General features: G+C 37.6%; 1 protein-coding gene across 5 annotated transcripts in view; it reads right to left on the bottom strand.

The window, feature by feature from the left end:
- Positions 1-778: 778 nt before the first annotated feature.
- The window catches only part of SOCS6 (suppressor of cytokine signaling 6), a 40,473-nt gene continuing 14,048 nt past the window's right edge, over positions 779-27,203 (bottom strand). For 4 of the 5 annotated variants that reach the window (XM_070275055.1, XM_070275056.1, XM_070275054.1 and 1 more), the window contains one exon: positions 779-6,427. In XM_070275055.1, coding sequence (XP_070131156.1) covers positions 4,695-6,302 — 1,608 coding nt within the window. In that variant the 5' untranslated portion in view covers positions 6,303-6,427 and the 3' untranslated portion in view covers positions 779-4,694. 5 annotated transcript variants of the gene reach the window in all.

Genomic DNA, 27,203 nt, shown 5'->3' with positions numbered 1-27,203 from the left:
AATGTGGTGTTTAAGAACTTCAAAAGCATATAATTAAATTCAGTGGATATGAGAAATCATTCTTACCTATGAAAGGATTTCAACATGACTTCTACACAATGCACTTTGATAAGCTGGTTCAATTTCTATGAAACACTATTAAGCGACATGTTTTTAAAAATGTCTCAACCCACACATTTTATCACTCAGCCTAACCTTCTTTTAGTAAGGTTTTAGTTAGTGTTAATTTTAATTAGTCTTTGTTTAGTAAATGTTCTGCCAACTCACTCCAGCCTTTATGTTGAAGGCTTTAGGATATTAGCAACATTGGCTGATTCCCAATCTGTTTCATGTCTCCCACGAGTGACACAATTTCACTTTTCCTTTTTTACTAAAATTTGCTGGGCCCTACCATCTAGTCTCTGCCCAGTTTATGACACATTCAGAAATTATCTAGTTAATCTCATGCTAATTAAAACCACTCTGCAGCTGGGTATTTTTTTTATTTTAAAGATTGGTACCTGAGCTAACAACTGTTGCAAATCTTTTTTCTTTCTGCTTTTTCTCCCCAAATCCCCCCAGTATACAGTTGTGTATTTTAGTTGTGGGTCCTTCTAGGTGTAGTACATGGGACACCGCCTCAACATGGCCTGATGAGTTGTGCCATGTCCGCGCCCAGCGACATGGTTTAGATCTAAACCAGCGAAACCCTGGGCCGCCGCAGCGGAGCACGTGAACTTAACCACTAGGCCACGGGCGGTCCCCGAAGCTGGGTATTAAACAGACTACAAGGCAGATCTTGTGAACGAAAGTTTTATTTACACACCGTATCTAGAAGCAGATACATAAATTCTTATACAATTAATTTCCAAAAATGTGCAAGAAATTACTGTAATTTGTTTACAAACCGAAACACATATTAAAATCAAAGGACTTTGGATAATTCATTCTGTGGTGTTCTCAGTACAAATGGTACACACCTGATTTGAAACATACAGAAAAAGTGTAAACTACAGCAATCTGGATTGCAAGTATTAATTTCATGGCACTCCAACGACTATAAAATGTCATTAACCGAACATGTATACTTAATACAAAATTCTGTAAGAATTTTTCATCATCTCTGGATGTAGAGTTTGGATCACTTTTCAGAAACAGCAACTACACATTCGCCACATTATATCTGATTAATAAAAAGGATGTTTATAAAAAACTTTCTTTACAGGATTAAAAAAGTATTAAAAGAAACCAGATTTGTGATTACTAGCGTACCAATACTTTATTTTAGAATTTTAAAGTTTGTATGGAACTGGCGATTGTTCCTTATTAGAGTTTTCAACAAAACTTGTCTATTGCTGGTAGTGTGATTTCATTTTCAAATTAAGACCTCACATCCAATGAAAAGCCATTAAGTTTTAAAATATTATTTTGAATCATTCATAAAGCAATTATCTCTCATATACAATGTGAAATGTACAATGATTAAAACTGGCATTTCTGAAAGCATTGTTAAGATATTTAGACCTGTAGCACTAGCAGAGACATTATATATAACCTATTTAAGATTTTAGTAACTTTTATCCTGTTTCAATAATACTGGCTCAGAAATTATAATGTATACTTTGTTTTATTTCCTAAACGCCAACGATTTAGCCTTTGGCACATGATTTTCTTCAACAGCAAGATGGCTGCCCTGTGTAGCTGGTTTCCTTAAAAACTATTTTTAGTTCTATGATCATTTCCTGTGATATAATATTTTTGACCTTCGAAATTTTCAGATTATTGCACCAAGCAGAAAGAGAACAGTTTTCCTTTGAAAGAGAAAGAGTGACACATTTTTCAAGTACTTTCTATGCTTTATTATTTATAAAAATGCATAATAGTCTCCTAGTAAGCCTGAAAATAGCTTCTGGCTTCCATCATGTTTTGTGATGAAATATTTGATAAAATCAACTCTGATTCATTTATTATGGCAAAAGGATACAGTTTTCCTGTTTTCTTTTTCTTGCCTTGAGCTCAGATTTTTAGAAGCACATATTTAAAACTCACTTACAGATTATGTCCATGTCATCTAAGCCACTATTCAATAGAATTCAGAAATTTACCCAAATTGTACCTAGACCAAAGTACAGGATGAAGATTTTCTCTCTTTTCCCCTTTCCATTTTCACCCAGACTGTTGTAGTCTCCTATAAGGCCAATCTTCCACATTACGTTGTGTTGCCTATGCCAAATGGAGCTCTCTACAAAAAAGCAGGAAATACTACAATACTGCTCACTTTGTTTGTAAATAATTTCTTGGCAAATACTTTTACTTTTACCATACGCTATCAGACCTTAGCAATTTCAAATTGAATTAGAATAGGGCATTTTACTTTTAAAGTATTTTATATTACGAATATACAAAAGCACATAAAATTGGCTGAATTAGAACAGTATCAAGGCTTGCCCCTCCATAAAAACAGAAAATACAATTTTAAAAACACTTAGATGAAAATCAGAATAACCTTAACTTGAAACTAAATGGCTAGATCTTAAACACATGGTATCATGGGGAAAACGTGGGGAACAGGCTATAGCGACATGGTAAGACGGGGTTCAGGGCAGTCCAAAGACCTCTGTGCACCATGACCTCACAAAGAGTACATGTAAATGCTTCTAGAAACACGGAGAAGCCACTTCAACATTTATTATTAATACACAGTGACTCTGTGACGACACCTGCCATCTAATATAGATGCACAGGGACTTTTAACTCACCCTAGATATATTTTAAATTGTTTAAAAATAAATAGTTTTGCAAAAAAATAGTTTAAATGTCTTGCATTACTTTGATAAGTTTACAACTCTGTAATAGTTCTTAATCCAAATAGCTTATAGTGAATACTTAAATTATATTATTACAGTATACTCCATATGCCATCTTAGTAGGTGAAAACATATCAGAAAATGAAAGAGGAGTCTTTGTGACAAGGTACAATCAACATTCCACCAAAATTAAGTACCTTTCCCCCTTTAAGTCAAAATACCATAACATGATATTATGGCATTGTGCCTTTTCTTGGTAATTCTCAGTTCTGACCCTAAAAAAAACAGAGAAAAACACGGGGACACTGATATGTCTGAATGTCAACTAATTTTGACCTAAGACCTTGACTCTTGTTTTTAAATGGAGGTAAGAGAGAGGAAAACTGAGCTGCAAAGGAAGAAATGTCTTAAATTACCTCTTTCATCTGTGACGGAAACATTTCCCTTTAAAGTTGTGTAGCTGGAAACATTTTCTGGTTGGGGTAATCCCAAAACTACACTAAAGAACAGTGCAGTGAGTAAACACTGCATTCAAAATAACTAAAAAGTTCTTAGCGAGTCCCCCCCAAGGACTGACTCAAAAAGATACTAATGATGCCAATTTACTTAAGACTTAGCTAAATTAAAAAGAAACAAATAGAAAGCCTATTTTTAAATGGAAGTATATATGGTAGGCAATAAGACTTCCATATACATGATATGATTTTAATATTTTTCTTACACGATGCTCCACAATTTCCACAATTTTTCAACTAAAGTAATCGGGTTTTTCTGGGTTTTGGTTTTTGTTTTTTTAGTAGGGGGAAGGAAGGGTCGAATCTAGTACATACTAACAGTGACTACATAAAGAATTATATAAATCCAACTTTAAAATCATGTTGTCTTTCTATTCAAATCAATTTAAAACTTAGATAAACTTCAATGTTGCAAGAGAATCTAGTCCACTTATGAAAATCAGTTCTACATCAAGTTCACCCAAGAAAAAACACTGACTAAGCTGAAGAAATCACAGATAAAACATTTTACCAAAGAAAAGTATAGATAACACAAAAAAATTGCTATCACAGGAAACTATGATCATCTAGTATTTCTTTAATAATAGTTCTAGTTCCATAGGTCTTTACATGTTATGCCAATTTTTACCAGAGTTTAATGACGGAAAAGGCAACAATTTCTAAACTGACGGTATTCATTTCTTTATGATTTTTTAATGTAAGGCCATTTATTAAAATAGACAAACCACAAGATGAAAATGAAAGCAACAGAAAAATTCAACTTTACATAACCAAAAAAATAGCACAACCTTAAAAATAATTTAGAAATGAGTGTTGTAAAAGATACAATGCAGATTTGCATTCCATTACCCAAGATTATGTTGATTCATAATTCTAAATAAATCTTTCTAAAGTATGAGATTACAAATCATTTTCAGTGTATGCGTAAATTCTGTGTTTTATCATAAGGGTACGTTTACCCAACACTATCTTTGAAAATGGGCCATTTAAAGAGACATAACAATTTTCACTCTAAGTTTCATTCAACTTTACTTAGGGCTGAATACACATGAAATGTGCTTTTAATGCATAAAAATCACAGTGGATAGCAGCAAAGGACTTGGGGAGGGGGGGTTAAGGAGAATCTGATAATTCACATTGTGATTATTCTGCACATTGATGAAAGATAATGCACACTTCTAAAACCTCAAGACTTCTCTTTTTAAAAAACCAAAATAAACCCAAGACACCTTGCCAACACTTCCCCACCCCTAAACAAACTGATTACTCTTTTACACATAAAACTGAAATAGTATGGCAGCAAAAGAACTGATAGCAATTAAAGTTTGTAAACTGTTATTTCAATCTCTTTTTCTTATTCCCAAAGTGCAAGATGCAGGGTTCTCATCATCTTTCAGTAGTGCTTCTCCTGTAAATAATCCTTCATTTTGTTTGGCAAAGGCAGTTTCTGAATCAAGTCTATTCTGGTGTACTGACGTATGACAAACCGACACAGGTACTGCAGGGAGCGCACCTGCATGAACCGCGACACGGGATGGGTCAGCCTGACGGGGTACGTCGCAGAGCCAGGCAACCGAGACCTTGAATAACAAAAAGCTCCATTTTCAGAGTCCCTGATTGAATGCTCAATTAGATCAACTATAGACGTATGTCCTTCCACATCTGGTTGTTCATAAAAGCTAAACCTACCGTTTGAGTGTTCAATTCTAGTGTGAAGTGTTTTGCCATGGGAGCGAAAGCTCAAGCTTAAAAGATAACGGTCATCAGAACTATCCCGAACAAGAAAAGAACCATCTGGCACATTCGCTAACTTCCCTTCTGCCTCCCAGCGTGTGATTGGTCCCCAGTACCATCCTTGCTTTGCAAGTTTTTTCAGCTCCTCAGTAAGGCTTGTCACAACCATGGGACCACTACTCTGCACTGAGTCATAAACTCTTGCAACCCCAGGGGCAGAGTTAGGATCAAAATTCAAATGACAGCGCATACTTTCAGCCACGTGGGCATCCGCGCCGGTGAGGCCACTGAAGTTCCTTTGGATTTGATTAGTCTGCATTGGAGGTAGCAATGGTGAGAGTGGAGGGACGTCATCATGACTTGCTCTCGGGCTCTGCAACATGACTCCCGTGGTGCCAATCAACAAGCCATTCACCGACTGATCCACAAAGATCTCCTGGGCCACGACTAGGTCCTGGTCCACCTGATTCTCGTCTTCAGAGAAGGAGTTCCCTCCCACTTGAGGAGGGACTGCAGAGACTTCCATGGGAGAAGAACTGTCCAGACAATAGCTACGTGATCCTTCCAAAGGGTACATCCCCTCATCTAAAGGCACAGTATACTGAATGTAGTCCTGAGGCATAAGTCCAATAACTACAGGCACATGTTCATCAAGGTGAAGATGCAAGTCTCCATTCTGAGATTCCGAACTCTTCAGGGAGCTACTTTGTTCTTGGCACACAGTTTCAGACTGAAGGTCGTGAAAATCCTTCCGAACACCATTCAGTGCTGGGCTTGGACTGGACGAGTGAACCAAGGCTTTGACTCTCACCTCCATTTTGATACACGTCTCCTCAGAGTTGGTAGGTCGAAGAGGCCACGGCGTGGGGCTGTAGTGATGGTTGCGGAGGGAAGTGGACCTCATCGGCCTTTGAGCTCTCACATCTTTAAAGACGATGGGTGCTGAGGAGGAGGAGAAGGTGTCCTCGTCGGCAGAGCTCCCAGAGGCCGTGCTGCCCTTGCCTTTCTGCTTCTGTTTGGCAGAGAGCCGTCTTTTTAACGTACCCATGAGGCTTTCACTTTTGGATCTATTTTTGCCACCTTTTTCATCTTCACTGTTGATATCACAGCTTGCCATATCTTTACCATAGCAGCTACCAAATAAGGAATCATCTTTTCCAAAATCACTTGCTAGTGATGGTTGTTGTACTACCATGAAATCCGTTTCTTCTTTACTTTTATTCAAGTTGAAAGACTTCCGGAAGGTTTTAAGACTAATTTTCTTCATTATGACTAGTTACCTAATCCAAGGGGATCAATTTCTCTCTGAAATATTATTCTCAAACATCTGGAGAGGCTGCAATGCTGCATCTATGTATTTTTCCAGCTTCATTTACCCTTTGGAGCCATTTTCTAAAATAAAAAAATAAATTAAAAAAAGTCATATTAAAATGCATTTCCACAAAAGTTTTATCTTACTCAGTTTTAACCCTTTAGCTTCTGAACAAGGACACCTGAGTATCTTCATAGGAAGGTAAGCTCCATTAGGACAGGATTTTTTCCGTCTCACCCAGCAGAGTCGTAGATCACTGCCCGCTACATAACCAGCGTTTGACAAATCTTTGGTAATGCTCCAAGAACAAACCCTAACCTCCCTCTTTTCTTTCTCCACTTTGCTTTGGTTTTCTCCTTAATGATGGGTCAGCGCTCCTGTCTTTCCTGCCTCCTCCAGCAGACCCACACTCCTCTTCAGCACCAATGCACACCGCTCCCTGACTCTGCCCAGCACGAGTCTGTGTCCCCCAGACAGCGAACACTCAATAAAGAGGCAGCACATCAAACTCGAGGAATAACGAACCTGGGTGATTCCTCAACAACTTATACATGTTTTTAAATATTTAAACATCTGTAAAATAAATAAAAAGAATTCCATAATCTGTGATAAATTATCTGTAAAAAGTCTAAAATTGTCCCTCTATACCCAAGAGTTCCTTGAGCCCATCCACCTCCCCATTCCCAGTGCCCAGCACAGACGAAAGAGAAGCTGAATGCTCACATCTTGAAACACTCCCACCTCTAGGGCACACCCGTACAAACTAGATATGTCTAGTGTAGGTCTATGTGGAAGAAGACTATGAAGCATACTTCCAGAATTATTATTTCTTCCTCTTTTTTCTGTAATTTCCCATGGCAAATTTTTACTTCTGTATCCAAAAATATACTTTCTAAACTTCTTTGTATACTGTTTCATCACTGAAATGATAGGATTTCAATTCTGCAAAGACTTTCTGAACATCATTTCATACAAAAGAATTCTGACACCCAAAGTCATATTAATTGATCACAGTAATAACTGCTTTGCAAAGACATTCTGTTTAACCTATGCATAATGTTTCATTTCCTCTATGGCCAAGTTCTGCAGTTTCTGCAACCATCAAAGTATAGTGCCATAACAAGATGATTAGCTTTGAGAAAAATGCTAATAAAACTGAGAGCAAGATTTGATCTCTCCACCCATAAGTTTAGCACCACTCAGTTTCCCGGCAAAAGCCTAAGTAAGTGTGATGACATTCATTAATTCACTGGGCATTTACTAAGCCCCTACTACATACCAGCACTGTGTGGTAATGTGCACATCATAACAACTGTAACACAAACCCATTAGTACTATAGCAATTAACACATGGTGGGAGTTGAGAGAGAGCTTCCAAATGTTTACTTTAGTTCTAGATAGGACTTGGTTACTGTGCAGATAGAATCTGCATGAAATCATTTTTAGTAAAAACTACTCAGATCAGACAACCTATTAGGGGATCAGCGATATCACCCCCATAAAGGAAGAAGCAATTTTAAAAGTCTTACTGTCACATACTATGTTTTTGAGCAAGTTGTAAAAAATAAGTACAAATATTTGGGCACCAGTTACTTTTTTTTTGAGGAAGATTAGCCCTGAGCTAACACCTGCTGCCAATCCTCCTCTTTTTGCTGAGGAAGACTAGCCCTGAGCTAACATCCACGCCCATCTTCCTCTACTTTATATGTGGGATGCCTGCCACAGCATGGCTTGCCAAGCAGTGCCATGTCCACACCCAGGATTCGAACCAGCCAACCCTAGGCCACTGAAGTGGAACGTGCAAACTTAACCACTGAGCCGCCAGGCCAGCCCCAAGGCACCAGTTACTTTTAAACATTATATTAAGTTATATATTAGATGAACTCACTATCCAAGTAGCATTATCTTCTACCTAAGTTTAAAGATGTAATATTTAAGTTATTAACATTTTTGTTTTGTTTTGTATGGCCATCCACAAACATGAAATAGAGAATATAGTGACAATATACTTTAGCTGGCAAGTCACTCCTTTTGAGTAGACAGGATCCCAATATCTAATCTCTTGACAAGAATAAGAATCCACGCACTCTGTTTGTGATGGGTACATTTGTAAATGTAAAACCATCACACAATGGAATTTAGATATTTTGTTGATGTATGATTAAGATGAATTGCTACCTTCCATTAGAAAGCAGCTGTTATGAAATATAAGTAAAGTAAAACAATCTATGTATATGGGAATAACAATATGTATAAAATCATGTTGAAATTTTTAAAAGTCAACAAGAAAAAGAATCAACAGAAACAGGAGACAATATCCTGTATCATGGTAATAAATAGATAGTAAGTAAAAATGAGCAAAGTGCCTTTTTGGTAAAAATCTGTTAAAAAGTAAACGTGTTTGCATCACGTGAGCCCAATCTCTGGGCCTTGTGGATGAGCAAGCCCCAGAGCCCGGCCACTGTACCCTAGACCCCAAGAAACTATGTAACTCCCATGTGGCTATTCCTGAAGCTGTCAAGCAATGACTTACCATAACTTACCACACTTAGCATTTACATATTCACTTCATATCAATTTGCCTTTCTACAGAAATATTTTAGGAAGGCGAAAAGATCTTCATGAAAATCTGCACATTCCATGTTCATACTCCTTCAGAATAGGATGAAGTTTTTTAAATGTTTGAAAGTCAGTTATAAATTCTGCTGCAGCTAAACGATATGCCAGACTAATATAAAATAATTTTAAAATATTACAAAAGTGCACCATGGAAATATTTGTAGAAATTTCTATAAATAAAGAAACAGTATCACACACAAAAGCAGACCCATGTGTGTATGGAAACCTGACATATGAAAGAAGGCAAACCAATGGGAAAAGGACAGTATTTAATTGATGGTACTAAGACAATTGGTTATAAATCTGGAAAAATAATAACACTGGATTCCACACCTCACAATGTCAATGAAAATAAATTATAAGTAGATTAAAGATCTAATTGTGAAAATCTAAGTTTAGTTAGAATAAAATATAAGACTTTGAGATAAGAATAAAATTTCTTAAACAGAGTACAAAAGATAAAGAATAAAACTTCAGTTCAAAAGACACCACAAAGGGACTGAGATCTCATCTGTCAAATTCTTTTGTGAACGTAAGAAAAGCAGGACAACCTAAGTATACCAAAAGGTCCTTAACTTCTCTTAATCAGAGAGAACTTTTACGTACAATCGTTCACAGTAGTAGAAAGCTCATTTATTCGTCTTAACAGGCTGAAAATGGCGACCCGAAGACTAATAAAACCTCCCTGCGTTAAGTGATAATTTTCTGGCTCACTAGCAATGAATCCAATTCTGTGCACAAAAAAAACTGGGTGTCAATTTCACAGAGATTAAGAAAACTTAATTACCAAAATCCATAAGACAAAAAGATGTGAATACAAGAGAAAACAAACATGTTTAGCCCCAATAACAGAGATGTTGCAAAGAAAGTATTGTTTACAATAATAACAAAAAATCAAATTCTTAATAAACTAGATCAATGGATCAACATCCGGAAGGGCTTATATATGATCTGTCTGGAGTGTTACCCCAAGATCTCTCAAACCCAAGCACAGAAATCAACCTCAAGCTTGACCTGGAGGGTCAGGCCCAGCTAAGGTTCTAGGAAAGGTGTAAATGTCAGGCCAGTTTCTATCCTAATCACCAAGGCTTTCGTTTTTCTACCTCTGTGCCTGGCTTATGCTATTCCTTCCTCCTGAAAAATGTTCTCCTCCTCTTTCCTAATCTATCTTTCAGGGAATTCCTTAAAAAAATATACTTCTTTCTAAAATCTGCTCTGATCATCCAGCCAGAAGGGAGTTCTCTCTCCCTTCTCTGGACTCAGAAGACTCAATTTGTACTCCTTTAACAGTATGTCACACAGTGACTTAGAATTGCTTCTGTTCTATCCATATCTTAGCTCCCCAGATTGTAGTACTTGAAGATAGAGACCATGTCTTTATTCATTTTTATATTCCTAACCAGGAACTACCATTAGATATTTAATATATATTGCTTAAATTCTTTGATACCAAGTAAATATTCCTTGACTATCAAGTAAATAAATGGATAGGAAAATCCACACTGTGCGAAACTGGCTAAATCTCCTCATCAAAATGAAGCAATCTCTCTCCTATAAAATCAAAGTCATTATTACAAATGATCAAGGATTTGGCAATTCCACCTAAAAAGGCCACATGGGAAACACCTACCTGCCTATCAGTTAGCAAACTCTACCACACAGACTCTGTTTCCATACTTTCACATGGTATGTGTTCAGGCATGTAAAGGGTCCAAGGAAATTCTACCAAATAAATACTGGTAAAGAGAAGGAAGTAAATGTATTAAACAATCCTCCCCACCCCAAATACTTAGTACCATGTATTTGCATAAGTACATCTAAAAAGAAAAATTATCTTTGATTTTGAAAAGTTGACGATGGGTAAAAAGTACAATAGCCACTGAATTATCTACATACGGACAATGCCGTCACCAGGATCTGAAAAAAATATTAGGTTGTACTAAGTATGCGAATGTTACAGTGGGTGCTACAGACTGTCCTTTCTGCTCGTAAGTTATTTTTCATAAAGCCCTCTACTGCCCCTTTTCCCCTCCACTGGTAAGATACTCTACTAGATTCAAGAGGATTTAAGATGTTTGATGCAAAACTAAGAGATGAAATCTGTGAGCTCCAAGACAGGGCAAAGAAACAGTGGGAAACGGCTGGACAGATACTATCTGATACAGCATTCTTAAGCAGTCAACTCGGAACATGACCAATGACTAAAAGCTATAAATCAGACTAGACTGTAAATAAACACACAGGATAAGGGAAGGTATGGTGATTCCTAATTCTGCTTCCTAGTTTCACTCTAACCCGCTGCATGCCAGGGTGTGGGTAAAATGCATGAGCAGGTCTTAGTGGCTCTTTGAACCCCCTGAACTCATAGGCCAAATATTTTGTCTATGTTCTTTTCTCTGTCCATTACTATCATCAGATCCTCAAAGGAGTCTTGACCCACAAAAAAGTGTGTCTTCACAGAAAACTTCGTAAGTGGGAAGAATGCACCTTGACGGTAACAAAGCCCTGTGGCCCTTGGCATCATGGTGCTCACTATTCCCTGGGAGAGGCCATCTGGGCAGGGCAGACACGACACAGGTAAACCAAGAAGGGCATGATAATTAGTAATTGGAACAGACACCATGAAGGAAAGGGAGGCAATCAGAGAATACTGGGGTTTCTACTTTAGATTCCATGAACACGTAAGACCCCTCCAAGCCCTCTCTGACAGGCCAGTATTTAGGCCAAGGCTGGAATAAAGAGAATAAGCCAGTTACACAAAGGAAGGCTGAAGTGAGAACAACTTTCTAGACTGAGGGAAAGGGTATGTGTAAAGGCCCTCATATGGGAAACTGTAGATGCAAACAGAGAAGCCCAATGTGCCTAAAGTCTAGGGCGTGAAGGCAGAGTGGGGCACCAGTTGGCCACATCAAGGTATTTGGGTGTGATTCTAAGTGCAATGAGAAGAATTAAAAGGTTTTGAATATCAACATGGTCTAGTTTATACATGCACATCCCAGTTTTGAGCCCACACATCATCCTATCTGACACACATACACAAACCTACTAGGAATGTAAACACAAACCTACCAGGAATGTAACTTTGATGACAAAAAAGAAAAAGAAAAAACCCAGGGGGTCTCAAATTGCCTTATCTAAAAAACAGACGGACCATAAAATCATCCTATTAGGTAAAGTTCGTAATGAAATGTAAGATGTTGAAACAAACACTTGGAACCATGTGTAGCTCCAGGAGGGGACTTTCAAGTCTCCCCAGTAGACCACGTGCCTAGTAAATTTCTGTGAACAATGGCTGGACTGAGCGAATCCTGTTCTGAGACTGAGAGCGAGCCTCTTCTCCTTCTCACACGCACTCTGGTCTTTCTCAAGTCCGATCCTCAAACGGCAGCAAGAGTAAAATGCGAAACAGCTTTCCACTTCACTCAGTAAAAGACATAAGTCTTTGCAGCGGTCTGTAAGGCCCTACATGACGTGACTCCTATCTTCACACTATTCTCCCCCTGCCCTCTCCACTGCCTCCTTGATGCTCTGAGGGTACTACAAACGTGCTGCCATTTAGGGCCTTGTGCTGGCTGCAAACATGACACATGAATCTCCCCATTTCCTTCTGGCCTCCGCTCAACGGTCGCCTTCGCAATGAGACCTCCCTTGACCACGCCATTTAAGCTGCAACCCAAACCCTCTCACTGTGTTGTATTATTTTTCCTAGCATACAATAGAACCTTCTTATTACGTTCTTTATCTTTCCCCCGCTCTTTACGTTAAAGAACATAACTTAACGAAGGCAGGGATTTTACCTCTGCTTTCTTCACTGCTGTCTCCCAAGAGTCTAGGACCACGCCAAGGCGTAGCAGGTGCTCCGTACCAAGAGTAAGTGGATGGTAGACATGCAAACCTACTCCGGCACAGTGATCGGACACCGACCCACTTTCGCCTCCCTCACTCCCCACCTCAAGCCATAATTTACCATTACTGAGGATAAAGTCACAAAACTCCTTAACATGGTTAATAAGGTCCTACAGGGGCTGGTCATTCTTCACTTGGTGATTTCTGGTCTAGTCACACTGAACGCATTCGTATTCACCGTATCCTTGCTCAAGAGAGAACTTTTTAATGTACTGCCCCTTTGACTGAAACGTTTTTTTCCCTCTCCTCTTTGACTAAGTGCTTCACACCTAAGCTCATCTGTCAGTTCCTCAGGGAACCGTACCCTGCTCCTCCTGACTGGGTGACATCCCCCAATTACAGGATCTCAGAATACTGCATCCCTCTCCTGCCTGGAATTTTCATCTGGGATGGATACTTAAATCTGTCTGTATAATTATTTGATTAATGCCTATCACCCAAGCACACTAAAATCTCCATGAAAGCAGAGACTATGTCAATTTTTTCTCAACACTTTAGACCCAGCATCTAGCTCATACCTGGCCCAAATGCAGCACTCAATAAACATTTGTTCAATGAACACCAAGTGAAATGAATGAGAACACTGCTCCACAATGACGGCAACTTGATGCATATAATTGCCCGACAGCAGGATCAGTGACTGATTCTGAGGTGATATGCATTCACGCTTGAATTAACCTCATTAAATTTAGGGTTCAAGTGGTTCTGCTCCCCACTATCACATCCATTTCATAGAAAACAAGAGACTGACAACCACAGTAAAACTACTTGGGCGTCATCTACCTGATGATTAATCCTTTCTCAACTACCAATCCATATGCAACTCAATACTAACATTAAATAAACAAAATTCAATCCTAGACATTAGAAACTATAAAAAGTTCTATTAGGCCATACGGTCTTTTATCTCTTCTCTTCATTTTCTAGGCAAAGATTACTCTGGAATTTTTAAGAGTATCAGTTTTTCTGTTTGCACTTCCAAAAATATATGCCATCTTTTTATAGGATTGCCATCTGTCTCATCATGCCTAAGTAAATGTTCTGAATTAGTTACTGCTTTTCTAATTGTAAAATTTTAAGTTTACACATACACTTGAAAATGTGTATAAAGGTTCAAGGAAAAAGGTTTTAGACATGAATACTTTATCCATATGGGCAGAAGACAACATCTTCAAATACTTTCACAATCTCTTTTTTTTTTTTTTTGGTGAGAAAGATTGACCAGCAGCTAACGTCTGTGCCAATCTTTGTCTATTTTTCGTGTGTGGGACACTGCCACAGCATGGCTTGATGAGCAGTGCGTAGGTCTGTGTCCAGGATCCAAATCCATGAACCCCGGGCCACCAAAGCGGAGTACACAAATTTAACCACTATACCACCTGGCTGGCCCCTTCACAACCTCTTTTTTAAGAAATGATTGGAGGTAGTCATGCCTGTCCTTGTAACAACTAAAAAAAATATAACAGACAACATCGGAAAACTACTTAACCTTCAATGAACGAAACAGTTTTATCATTGCCATTTTACAAGTGAGGAAACTAGGTCTCAGTCACATTAAACTTGCCCAACAAAGTTAAATAGTTTGCCACCAGGAAATAGCAGATCCAGAATTTGAACCTGGCTGCTGACATGGGAGCTTGTTCTTCCCCTATAATAAGCTGCCCGGCCAGTCAGTCTAGTGCTTACGTCTGTGGTTCCCAAACTTTCTGCTCTAAAGGCCTCTTCATCCTCTTAAAGTCTACTGAAAACCACAAAAAGCTTTGTCTATGTGGGTTATAGTATTGAAATTCACCCTATTAGACATTAAAACAGATTTAAAAATATTTAGCAATTCATTGCAAAATGACAATATACTCAATATATGTTAACATAAATAACATTTTCATGAAAACCGAATACACTTCCTCAACCAATAAAACTTCAGTTAGAAAAGTGGCACTGTTTTACATTATTGTAAATCTTTTCTGTCCGACTGAAGACAGCTGGGCACTCACGTCTGCATCTGCATTCGATCTGTTACAACATGTTGTCTCAGCTAAAGTGTGAGAGGAAATCCAGCCTCCTGCAGACGTAAACACAGCTGGAAAACGGGGAGATATTTTATTTGATAACTTTTTCACATAACTGGATTTTCTCCTTGTGATACTATACAAAAAATCAACAAGTGATAGTTTCTTAAAAGTTAGTTGCACTGTAAAATCTGAAACCATCTCAAGAATTTTTTTACTCTACTGCATCATATTTCATTGGTCTAGCTTGCATTCTGAATGAATCTTTTATCCATGCAGGATTTTGTATCCTGTATTATTTATTTCATTATACGGTATCAAAAATTACATTTGTTAAGATCACTACTAATCTCATCAGAAAAGTCTTTAAGCATTGGGAAGCAGCTAAGCTAACAGAGGCAGATAGAAGTTTTCCACAATTCTAATTTTTGCTTGAAAGCTTGAATTTATCACTGGCAACAATACTGTCAGTAAGTAATAGGCTTACTGTGGTCAATTATGAGAAAACATGTACTAAAAACCCACGTTGAAAAACCATAGTCTGTCAATTGTTCTTTTAGGTAAAAGTGGGGTTTTGTGAAAAAGCAGCTATCTTAGCCAGCGGCTCCAACCACGGCACGTGCACTTCCTCGAGACAACTTCCTTTCTTCAGTTTGTGGTAGAAGGAGCTTTCTACACACTTCCACTTCACCATAAAAATTCGGAAAAGATTTGTAGTCAGGGTCAAGGTTTAATAAAATCAGCAGCTGGCCCTGTGGCCTAGTGGTCAAGTTCAGTGTGCTCTGCTTTGGCAGCCCGAATTCAGTTCCCGAACACAGACCTACACCACCCCTCGGTGCCCAAAATGAGGTGGTGATCCACATATAAAAAATAGAGGAAGACTGGCACAGATGTTAGCTCAGGGCCAATCTTCCTCAAGCAAAAAGAGGAAGACTGGCAACAGATGTCAGCTCAGAGTAAATCTTCCACAGCAAAAATAATAATAATAATAATAATTTTTACTGCTTCATCAATGACATTCTTAAATGTAACTGGAATTTCATTTTCCTACAAGTACTTGGAGGTAAATAACATATGACTTCTATGAAAGTTTAATACTATTACAGTTGGTGCGACTGCCTTGTTTGTGGTAAGGCACCATCAATTTTATCCACCATTGCTTTTGCATCCTCCGTGAAAACAGCAAATAATGTTTTAGCATTATTATGAAAAGGGATTCACAGACCACACTCTGAGAAGTGTTAGCTTAAACCACCTGTGAAGACAGTTTAAAAGGACAAAGAGAAAAACTTTTAATATAAGCAAAACATCCATACAGAACACTAGGAAGATAAGGAGTTTCCCCTTGCAACTCTCTGCACTAGGGGTTGAACCGTCAGTTTCCAGGCACGCCTTGGTTCAGGCTCTTACATTTCCAATTCAGTTCCTTGGATTCTGCTCTACTCTTCCTGAATCTGTCAGTATATTACTTGCCATTACCTTCATAAAAAAGGAAAAATAAAGAACAGATACTAAAGACTCTCCAGAAAGGGAGAAGTAGAAAGGAGGGAAAGGAATAGACCATATGATAAAAAACAAAATAAAGGCCATGGCCAATATAACATGAAATATGATGGAATTTAGGTTCCAATGTTTGTTAAGCCAATAAATATGAATGAGACAAACTCAACTATTAGAAGAAAAAGATTTTCAGAGATAGTTTTTAAAAATCCAGTCATATGTTATATGAAACAACACACTAAAACCAATTGTCTCAGAAAGTTTCTGAACACCACAAAATCTCTATTAGCCTCCACTTTCCAACTACCCTCTTCTTCCTTCAGCATTCTGTTATTTTCTTATTCTATCAGTTGAATTATATTTAGCTGTACTCTACTTGAGATCAGGAACATATCACTCTTGGTCACTTGTTATATCCTCAGTCCTTAAAATAGTTCCTGAGCAAGGCTGATGTTCATACAAACTTCTCTGAATTTAAATTCATTGCATGATTTAAACATGTAAACAAATAAGGTTTTTTTTTAGGAAGATCAGCCCTGAGCTAACATCTGCCACCAATCCTTCGCTTTCTCTTTTTTTTTTTTTTTGCTGAGGCAGACTGGCCCTGAGCTAACATCCATGCCCATCTTCCTCTACTTTACATGTGGGACCTCTGCCACAGCATGGCTTGCCAAGTGGTGCCATGTCCACACCTGGGGATCCGAACTGGTGAACCCTCAGCCACTGAAGCAGAACGTGTGAACTTAACCACTGCACCACTGGGCCAGCCCCAGTAAGTATTTTTTAAAAGTTGTTTCCACAAAAACAGTTAATTGATTTGTAAACACTAAATAAATACAGATGGCTAAAAAAATTTCCTGTGAAATTAAGTATAAGCAAAATCACTCTAAAAAGACTAGGAAAACATCACTTCTAAAAAAATCTAGCCATTGTACAAAGATTGCCTTCAAATGTGACTGACTTCTAATTCTACTTAAAAGAAGTACCAAACTGGAAATCACAGAGGAAACATTATGTCAGGATACTGATTACATAATTCAGATTGATAGAGTTCAGTCAATGGATATCTAAAGAAAAGACATTTAGAAACTAATGAAAGAGTGCACATTTATTTGTTTTAATGTAAAATAAAATGTTTAAAAGCACATGAGGTCTGTACTTCGGAGCCATTTTTCAATTAACTGACAAATACCAATCCTAACTGTTTCAGAAAAAAATCCTCTAACAGAAAAAAAGTGATAAAACGTATATGCTGACAATACGAGAAAGCTAGAGTAACAACAGTAATATAAGACAATGTTTACATTTAAGGAAAATTGGTCACACAAAATTAAAATGGGCACATCACACAAGGGATAATCTACAAAGCAGATAAAATTGCCAAAAAATTACACACAAAATGGAACAACATTAGAATGTCTCATTCGGGGTGGAGAAAGGGTGAAGGGGTAAAGTGAGATATTTGCAGGTGATGGATGGAAAGCAGACTTTTGGTGGTGAACACAATGCAGTCCATACCGAAGTCAAAATACAATGATGCATCCCTGAAATTTATCTCATGTTATAAACCAACCTTACCTCAATAAAACAAATAACTAAAATAAAAAATAAAATGTCTCTTTCAGCCCAAGAAAATGAAATAAACAAAAATGAAGAATATAGCAATTTAAATTACTTTACCTATTAGATATATGGGATTCTGTACTCTAAAAAGTGACGATACAGCTCCTTTTCAAGAATCTATGGAATAGGTACTCGATGTGACAATATATTAGGCCACAATGAAAATCTCAATAAATTTAAAAATCAGAAAAATCTCATTCAATGACCACAAGGCAACAACACTAAATAGAAAAAACAAAACAAATTTTTAAATAAGTAAAATTAAAATCATCAAACGTCCTTAAATCACTCTTGAATCAAAGAGGAGATCTCAAAGAGACGAGAAGTGGCCTACTGTTTATAAACCAACATAACGACAATGCTACAGACCAAAACCTGTGCGACTACAGACCCTAAAGCTGCGCTCACGAAAAGCTCCAAAGCCTTAAACATTTACAAAACCCAATAGGAAGGAATTAAAAGAGACAAACTATGCACTCAATTCCAGAAGTCAGCAATTAGAACAAAAAAAGAAAAAGAAAAAGCAGCAAAAAACAAAGATAAAGACACAAATGAATTAGAAAATAAAAAGTAGTAGTAGTAAACATTGTAAGAGTTGATTCTTTGATTAAACAACAAAAAACTTAATTGTTAAACTAACTGTCATAACCAAGGAAAAAGGAAAACCCGTTTATAAAAATTTAGAAATGGAGAGAACAATAATTACATATCCATGAGAAACCAAAATACGTTAACAGCACTTTGAAAACTATAAGAATTAACTAGAAACTCAGATGAAATGGATAAGTTTATGGCAAAAAATTTATTACCAAAATTGCCAATACAAGAGGCAGGAATCCAAAAGAGGCTAAAAGCTGTCAGAGAACAAGCAAGTCATCAAAGAGCTAGCATGGCCTTCTCTTCCCTCAGGAAGAAAAAGCGACAAGTCCATAAACTTAAGTCCAACACTCACTAAACTACTTTGGGGCAGAGAGAAAAAAAGAAAGCTCCCAATTCACTTTTAAAGCCAAAAGAACATTGGTAACACAACTGGACAATGATAACACGTTAAAAAAAAACAAAAAGCACTGACCTCACTTACAAACACTGAAATACACATCTTGAATATCAGCAAACACTGGGAGTGGTGGGGGAAATGATTGAACCAGATAAGAGACATCTCGAGATCGCCAGCATGGCTGTTAATTTGTAAATTTATTGATATAATTTGCCATAGAGCAAAGGAGCAAAATCATATGATCATAGCTATAAATCATAAAAAAGACCCGAAAAAAAAGTAACATCAATTCCTGACCCCCACCCCAAAAATCTCTTTGCAAAATAGAGACAGATGGACATTTAACATGATATATATAACAAAATTAAGAGCCAAATGAACAATGAAAAAATGCTGAAAGCCGGCAACAAGGATGCCAATTATCAATACTATAAATTAGCATTATCTTCAACATATTAGCCAATTAATTAGACGAGTAAAAAAAAGTATAAATATTGAAAAAGAGGAGACAAACTGTCACTATTGACAGATGACATGATTGAATGAAAACCTGGGAATACAACAGATGCAGGTCAACAACCAGCAGGAAAAAGAAGAACTCAGTCAAGTGACTGCTGGCAAAATTTATATGTAAAAATCACTAGTAAACCAAAGCAATCCCAAGAAAACAGAACAAAGCTGGAGGTATCACACTCTCTGATTTCAAAATATAGAAAGCTACAGTAATCAAAACAGCATAGTATTGGCACAAAAACAGACACACAGATCAGTGGAACAGAACTGACAGCCCAGGAATAAACCCACACATCTATGGACAGCTAATTTTTGACAAACGAGCCAAGAATATACAATGGAGAAAGCAAAGTCTCTTCAATAAGTGGGGTTAGGAAAACCCGACAGCCACATGGAAAAAAATTAAAGTAGATCATTATCTTATACTTTACACAAAAAATTAACTCAAACTGGATTAAAGACTTGAATGTAAGATCTGAAACCATAAAACTTCTAGAAGAAAACACAGGCAGTACACTCTTCAACGTCAGCCTTAGCAACATATTTTCAAATACCAAGTCTGACCAGAAAAGGGAAATAAAAACAAAAACAAACAAATGGTACTACATCAAACTAAAAAGCTTCTGCACAGCAAAGGAAACCATCAACAAAACGAAAAGACAACTTAACAAGTGGGAGAAGATATTTGCAAATCTTACAACCGATAAGGGGTAATATCCAAAATATATAAAGAACTCATACAACTCAACAACAAGAAAACAAACCCAATTAAAAAATAGGCAGAGGATCTGAACATTTTTTTTTTTTAATTTTTCCTTCTTCTCCTCAAAGCCCCCAGTACATAGTTGTATATTTTAGTTGTGGGTACTTTTAGTTGTGGCACATGGGATGCTGCCTCAGCGTGCCTTGATGAGCAATGCTATGTCGCTAGGTCCATGCCCAGAATCCAAACCAGTGAAATCCCTGGGCCTCCAAAGCACAGCACGTGAACTTAACCACCCAGCTACAGGGCCAGCCCCTGAACAGACATTTTTCCAAAGATATATATGTGGCCAACAGGCACATGAAAAGATGTTCATCACTAATTATTAGCGTAATGCAAATCAAAAGCACAACGAGTATCACCTCACGCCTGTCAGAATTGCTATTATTAAAAAGACAAGAAACAACAAGTGTTGGGGAGGACGTGGAGAAAAGAGAACCCTCAGACACTGCTGGTGGGAATGTAAATTGGTACAGCCACTATGGAAAACAGTATGGAGATCCCTCAAAAGATTAAGAATAGAACTACCACATGATGGAACTATTTCACTTTGGGTGTTTATCCAAAGAACAGCAAAACACTAATTCGAGAAGATTGCATTCATTGCAGCACTGTTCACAAGAGCCAAGACTTGAAAACAATCTAAGTGTCAATCAGCAGATGAATGGATAAAGAAGATGCAGTATATACATACAATGGAATACTACTCAGCCATAAAAAAGATGAAATCTTCCAACATCATACTCAACAGACAAAAACTGAAACCCATCCCTCTCAGAACAGGAACAAGACAAGGGTGCCCACTTTCACCACTCTTATTCAACATAGTACTGGAGGTGTTGGCCAGAGCTATTCGGCAGGAAAAAGAAATAAAAAGAATCCAAACAGGCAATGAAGAAGTAAAACTCTCGCTGTTTGCAGACGACATGATCTTATATATAGAAAACCCCAAAGAATCCATACAAAAACTATTAGAAACAATCAACAACTACAGCAAAGTTGCAGGGTACAAAATCAACATACATAAATCAGTAGCATTTCTATATGCTAACAACGAACTAACAGAAAAAGATGTCAAGAACTCAATCCCATTCACGATTGCAACAAAAAGAATAAAATACCTTGGGATAAATTTAACCAAGGAAGTGAAAGATCTATACAACGAAAACTACAAGACCTTCTTGAAAGAAATCAACGACAACATAAAAAGATGGAAAGATATTCCATGCACATGGATTGGAAGAATAAACATAGTTAAAATGTCCATACTACCTAAAGCAATCTACGGATTCAATGCTATCCCAATCAGAATTCCATTGTCATTCTTTACAGAAATCGAACAAAGGATCCTAAAATTCATATGGGGCAACAAAAGACCCCGAATTACTAAAGCAATCCTGAGAAAGAAGAACAAAGCTGGAGGCATCACAATCCCTGACTTCAAAACATACTACAAAGCCACAGTAATCAAAACAGCATGGTACTGGTACAACAACAGGTGCACAGGTCAATGGAATGGAATTGAAAGCCCAGAAATAAAACCACACATCTATGGACAGCTAATCTTTGACAAAGGAGCTGAGGGCCTACAATGGAGGAAAGAAAGTCTCTTCAACAAATGGTGCTGGGAAAACTGGACAGCCACATGTAAAAGAATGAAAATCAACCATTCTTTTTCACCATTTACTAAAATAAACTCAAAATGGATCAAAGACCTAAAGGTTAGGCCTGAAACAATAAGTCTTCTAGAAGAGAATATAGGCAGTACACTCTTTGACATCAGCTTCAAAAGAATCTTTTCGGACACCATAACCCCTCACATGAGGGAAACAATAGAAAGAATAAACAAATGGGACTTCATCAGGCTAAGGAGCTTCTTCAAGGCAAGGGAAAACAGGATTGAAACAAAAAAACAGCCCACTAATTGGGAAAAAATATTCACAAGTTATTTATCCGACAAAGGGTTAATCTCCATAATATACAAAGAACTCACACAACTCAACAATAAAAAATCAAATAACCCAATTACAAAATGGGTAGGGGACATGAACAGACATTCTCCAAAGAAGACATACGGATGGCCAATAGACACATGAAAAGGTGCTCATCATCACTAATCATCAGGGAAATGCAAATCAAAACTACACTAAGAAATCACCTTACACCTGTTAGAATGGCAAAAATATCCAAAACCAAGAGTGACAAATGTTGGAGAGGCTGTGGAGAAAAGGGAACCCTCATACACTGTTGGTGGGAATGCAAACTAGTGCAGCCACTATGGAAAACAGTATGGAGATTCCTCAAAAAGTTAAGAATAGAAATACCTTATGACTCAGCCATCCCACTACTGGGTATATATCCTAAGAACCTGAAATCAGCAATTTCAGAAGCTCCATGCACCCCTATCTTCATTGCAGCATTATTCACAATAGCCAAGTCATGGAACCAACCTAAGTGCCCAGCATGATGATTGGATAAAGAAGTTGTGGTATATATATATATACAATGGAATACTACTCAGCCATAAAAAAGGACAAAGTTGTCCCATTCACAACAACATGGATAGACCTTGAGAGTATTATGTTGAGTGAAATAAGCCAGACAGAGAAAGACGAACTCTGTATGACTCCACTCATAGGTGGTAGTTAACATATGGACAAAGAGAACTGATCGGTGGTTGCCAGGGGAAAGGGGGGTGGGGGGAGGGCACTAGGGGTGAAGTGGTGTACCTACAACATGACTAATAATAATGTACAACTGTAATTTCACAAGGATGTTAACTTTTATAACCTTAATAAAAAAAAAAAGATGAAATCTTGCCATTTGTGACAACACGGATGGACCTTGAGGCTATTATGCTAATCGAAATAAGTCAGACAGAGAAAGCCAAATACCGTGTGATTTCACTCATATATGGAAGATAAAAACAACACACACACACACACACACAGAGAACAGACTGGTGGTTACCAGAGGGGAAAGGAGGAGGAGGAGGGCGGTTGAAAGGGGTAAAAGGGCACATGTGCACAGTGATGGATGGTAATTAGTCTTTGGGTGGTGAACAGGATGTAGTCTACACGGAAATCGAAATATAATCATGTACACCTGAAATTTATATAATGTTATAAGCCAGTGTTACCTCAATTGAAAAAACACTAGTAATTCGTGGGGCTGGCCTGGTGGTGCAGCAGTTAAGTTCGCATGTTCCACTTCAGTGGCCCGGGGTTCACCAGTTCGGATCCCGGGTGCAGACCCAGCACCACTTGTCAAGCCATGCTGTGGCAGGTGTGCCACAGATAAAGTAGAGGAATATGGGCATGGATGTTAGCTCAGGGCCAGTCTTCCTCAGCAAAAAAGAGGAGGATTGGCAGCAGATGTTAGCTCAGAGCTAATCTTCCTCAAAAAAAACTAGTAATTCTATATTCCAAAAGATAGTAGAAAATATAATAAAAGACTAGGTTCTATTTATAATAGTTTCAAAAAAATGAAATTTATTTTTAAAATGTCCAGAATGACATGAAAAACTTTAAAACTCCTCAGGGGATCGTACAGATATAAATATACAGAAAGACACATCTTATTCTTAGATAAAACAGTTTTAATCCTGTCAAAATATTAACTCAAGATCCCAAGAAAATATCAATTATGTTTTTGCAAGAAACCCTGACAAAATGATACTGAAGTTAACTTTGACATATAAACAATAAAAAGAGTAAGAAAAATTCTAAAGGACAAATGTTGGAGAATGACTTACGTAAGATATAAAACATACTGTAACAGCTTAAAACTGGAAGGGAAAAAAGACTAGACAGACGAAGACATATATGAAAAGGGTATGTGACTAAGAGATGTTAAACTTTTGGGAGAAAGACAGATTATTCAAGAAATGATGATGAGTAGACTGGCTTACCATTTGGGACTGGTGGGGAAAGCAAGAGTTTTACTTTATTTCTTACATAAAAATAAATTTCAGAAGTATCAAACAGGCAAACCTTAAAAAAAAAAAAGTTGGAGAAAAGTCTTTAAAAAAACCTTGCAGTGCAGAAAGTCTTTCTATGCATAAAATAAAACCTTGAATCCGTAATAGAAAACTGACAAATCCAACAATGCAAAATTTAAAATTTCTGAACAGCCAAAAGAATGGAATAAATAAGCCAAAAGATAAACTGAAGGACCAATGCAAACACATACGACAAAGGATCAATATCTGTAACACAGACAGTGCTCTTAGAAATCAGTAAGAGAAAGGCACGTGATCTTATAAGCAAATGGGCAAAAGATACAAAGGGACAGTTCACACACAAAGAACGACAACAAGGAAGAAAGGCAAGAAAACAAGCAAGAAATCAGGTGAGCCAAAGAGCGAGAAAACAAATTCAAGTGGCCAACCAACACCCTAGCAGACTCTCAATTCATTCATCACAGAGAAATTAAAGGAAATCGGGGTGATTGGAACTGTTCTGTATCTCGATTGTGGTGGTGGTTACATGACTAATGGCATTTGTTAAAACTCAACAGACTTTACACTCTAAGGGTGAGTTTCAATGTAAACTGTATCTCAACTTTAAAAATTCACTAGAAAGGAAACTCAAAACAAAACAAGATAATATCTTTTCACCTACTAGTTTGAAAAGTTAAATCAATAACAATGTTGGCAAGGGCATGGGAAACTGAGGGCTCATAACTAATTGCTGAAGTGTAAACTGGGGTAAAATTTGTGGAAGATTATTTGAAAATATCAAAATTTCAAATTCACATATGCTTTAACCAAGTAACTATGCTCTTAGGAATTTATCTTTTTGATATATACTTATGCCCAAAACAAGAACATACGGAAAATGATTCTCACAGCACTAAAAAAAAAAAGCTAACATTACTTGATCACGTACTTAGTCCTGGCCTATTACTGGTAAAGACAGGCCACATATTGGCCTAATATCTGCTGGGCCTTGGTTTTAAGCCTTCTGAATATACTATGTCTTATTTAATCTTTATAACCCTGTAAATTCAGTACTACACACAAAGCAGTATAACAGTGGGAGGCACTCCTCTGAACCAGAATGCAAGAGTTCATGTATATCCTGGCTCAACCATTTAACAGTTGTATGATCTTAGAAATAAAAGTATCAGCCACTCAAGTTAGTTGTGAGGTTTAAATGTGTTAATATACGTGATATCCTTACAACAATGCTAGCATGTATTAGGCTATATATACTGTAGCTAACAGGAGTAACAACATAACAATAGTAACATTCCCATTGCATAGACAGGGGAGCTGAGGCAGAGATTAAAGAGTTTGCCTAAAATCAAACAACTGATTCTAAAGAATGAGCCCACTTAATCACTACACAAGACTTTCATGCATAATGCATTTAGGTAAAAATGTGGAATTAACCTAAATATTAGGAAATAACAATAATAATATACATCAAAAATCAGTGGACTAGTTTAATAAATTATAATCTATCAATATAATGGAATATTATGTAGATAAAGAAAGAGATTTAAGATACATTGTTGGGAAAAGGCAAACTACACAACAAAATGTAAATATGATCCCATTTGTGTATACATTTATACGCCTAAGCTTTACAGCAAATGTCTCAAAGAATATCCAAGTATCGGTGATTATACCTCTAGTGAATAGGAAAAAGGGATTAGGAAGCCCAACAGACATATTTTCCATATTAGATCTTTCTGTAACAATCAAGCAGGTTTTACTTTACTATAAAACAACTAGCCCACTCAACACTTAACAAAAGAAAATAAGACAGCCTAGGAAAAGAATGTGTGTTTCCGCCACCTGATATCATGAAAAGCAGGACTCTGTCGCTCTCAGGGTCAAAGGTCTCAGCAGCTTTTCCTAATCCACCTCCCTAAACCTTCCCAAACTATTCCCGATTCTTCCTAGGTTCTCATCTCACGATACAGTCTTGCCCTTCACATCTTCCCTCGTTCTGTCATACTTCACATTTCATAGGAAGTCATTCTCATATTTCAGTCTTTTGCTTCCCTATTCACAACTCGAGACTCTTCTGGCAGCTCTGCTCCCTGTGGACACCAGGCATAAACCCCTCATCCAGTCAAATCACTGACACCTAGCCACCGTGGCACCCCTGAGTTCACCCCACACACCAAGTGCTTCTCACCACCCACTACAATGTCCCTAAGTTTCCTTAACTTATGCCCACCTCTTTCTCTGCCTCCCTCTCCTGCCTTTTTCATCACTCCAGGTCACATTCTTGTCTTGACACAGATAAAACACTGCCGTTCCTTGAAAGGTATAAGGAGATAACTGCAAGTCATAGTAAAAACACAGAGATGAAAGATAAAATCCTCACCCTCAGGACCTTGGATTCTAGTACAGAACATGAGTAAGCAAATATTTGCAGAAGACTATGAGAATGGCTGTAAAAGCAGCATGTTGAGGATGCTATCATCATTCAGAGGAGAGATCATACGAAGAGGAAGAGGGGAGGTTTCTCGTCACTACTGCTTCTGCCACTATTCTATCCTATTACTAATACCAACACAACCGCAACCCAATGGGAGGTTACTACGTACTAAAATACCTACATCAGCCTTCTTGAATCCTTATAAGAAGAAGTCTGTTTGGAAGGAACTATTTTTATCTCCATTTTATGAAAGAGCAAACTAAATCTTAGAAAGTTTAACAATTTGCCCAAAGTAACAAAGGAAGTTGCCAAGTAACAGACCCAAGGCTGACCCTTGGTACATGATCCAGAAACTACCATCTTCTCTGATTGTGCTAACATTAGATGGGGCAGGGGAGGACAGAGCCTAGTGATTAAAAGTACAGACTCTGGAGCAACACTGCCTGACTGCAAATCCCAGCCACCATTTCTAATGACCCTGGGCATCAAGCCTCAGTTTCCCCATCTGAAAATGGGAATTAAAAAAAGGAC

This window comes from Equus caballus, chromosome 8, assembly GCF_041296265.1.
Source record: "Equus caballus isolate H_3958 breed thoroughbred chromosome 8, TB-T2T, whole genome shotgun sequence".
In the NCBI taxonomy this organism is placed as follows: Eukaryota; Metazoa; Chordata; class Mammalia; order Perissodactyla; family Equidae; genus Equus; species Equus caballus.
The sequence above is the reverse complement of the archived record's forward strand: the minus strand, read 5'-3'. Positions and strand labels throughout refer to the sequence as shown.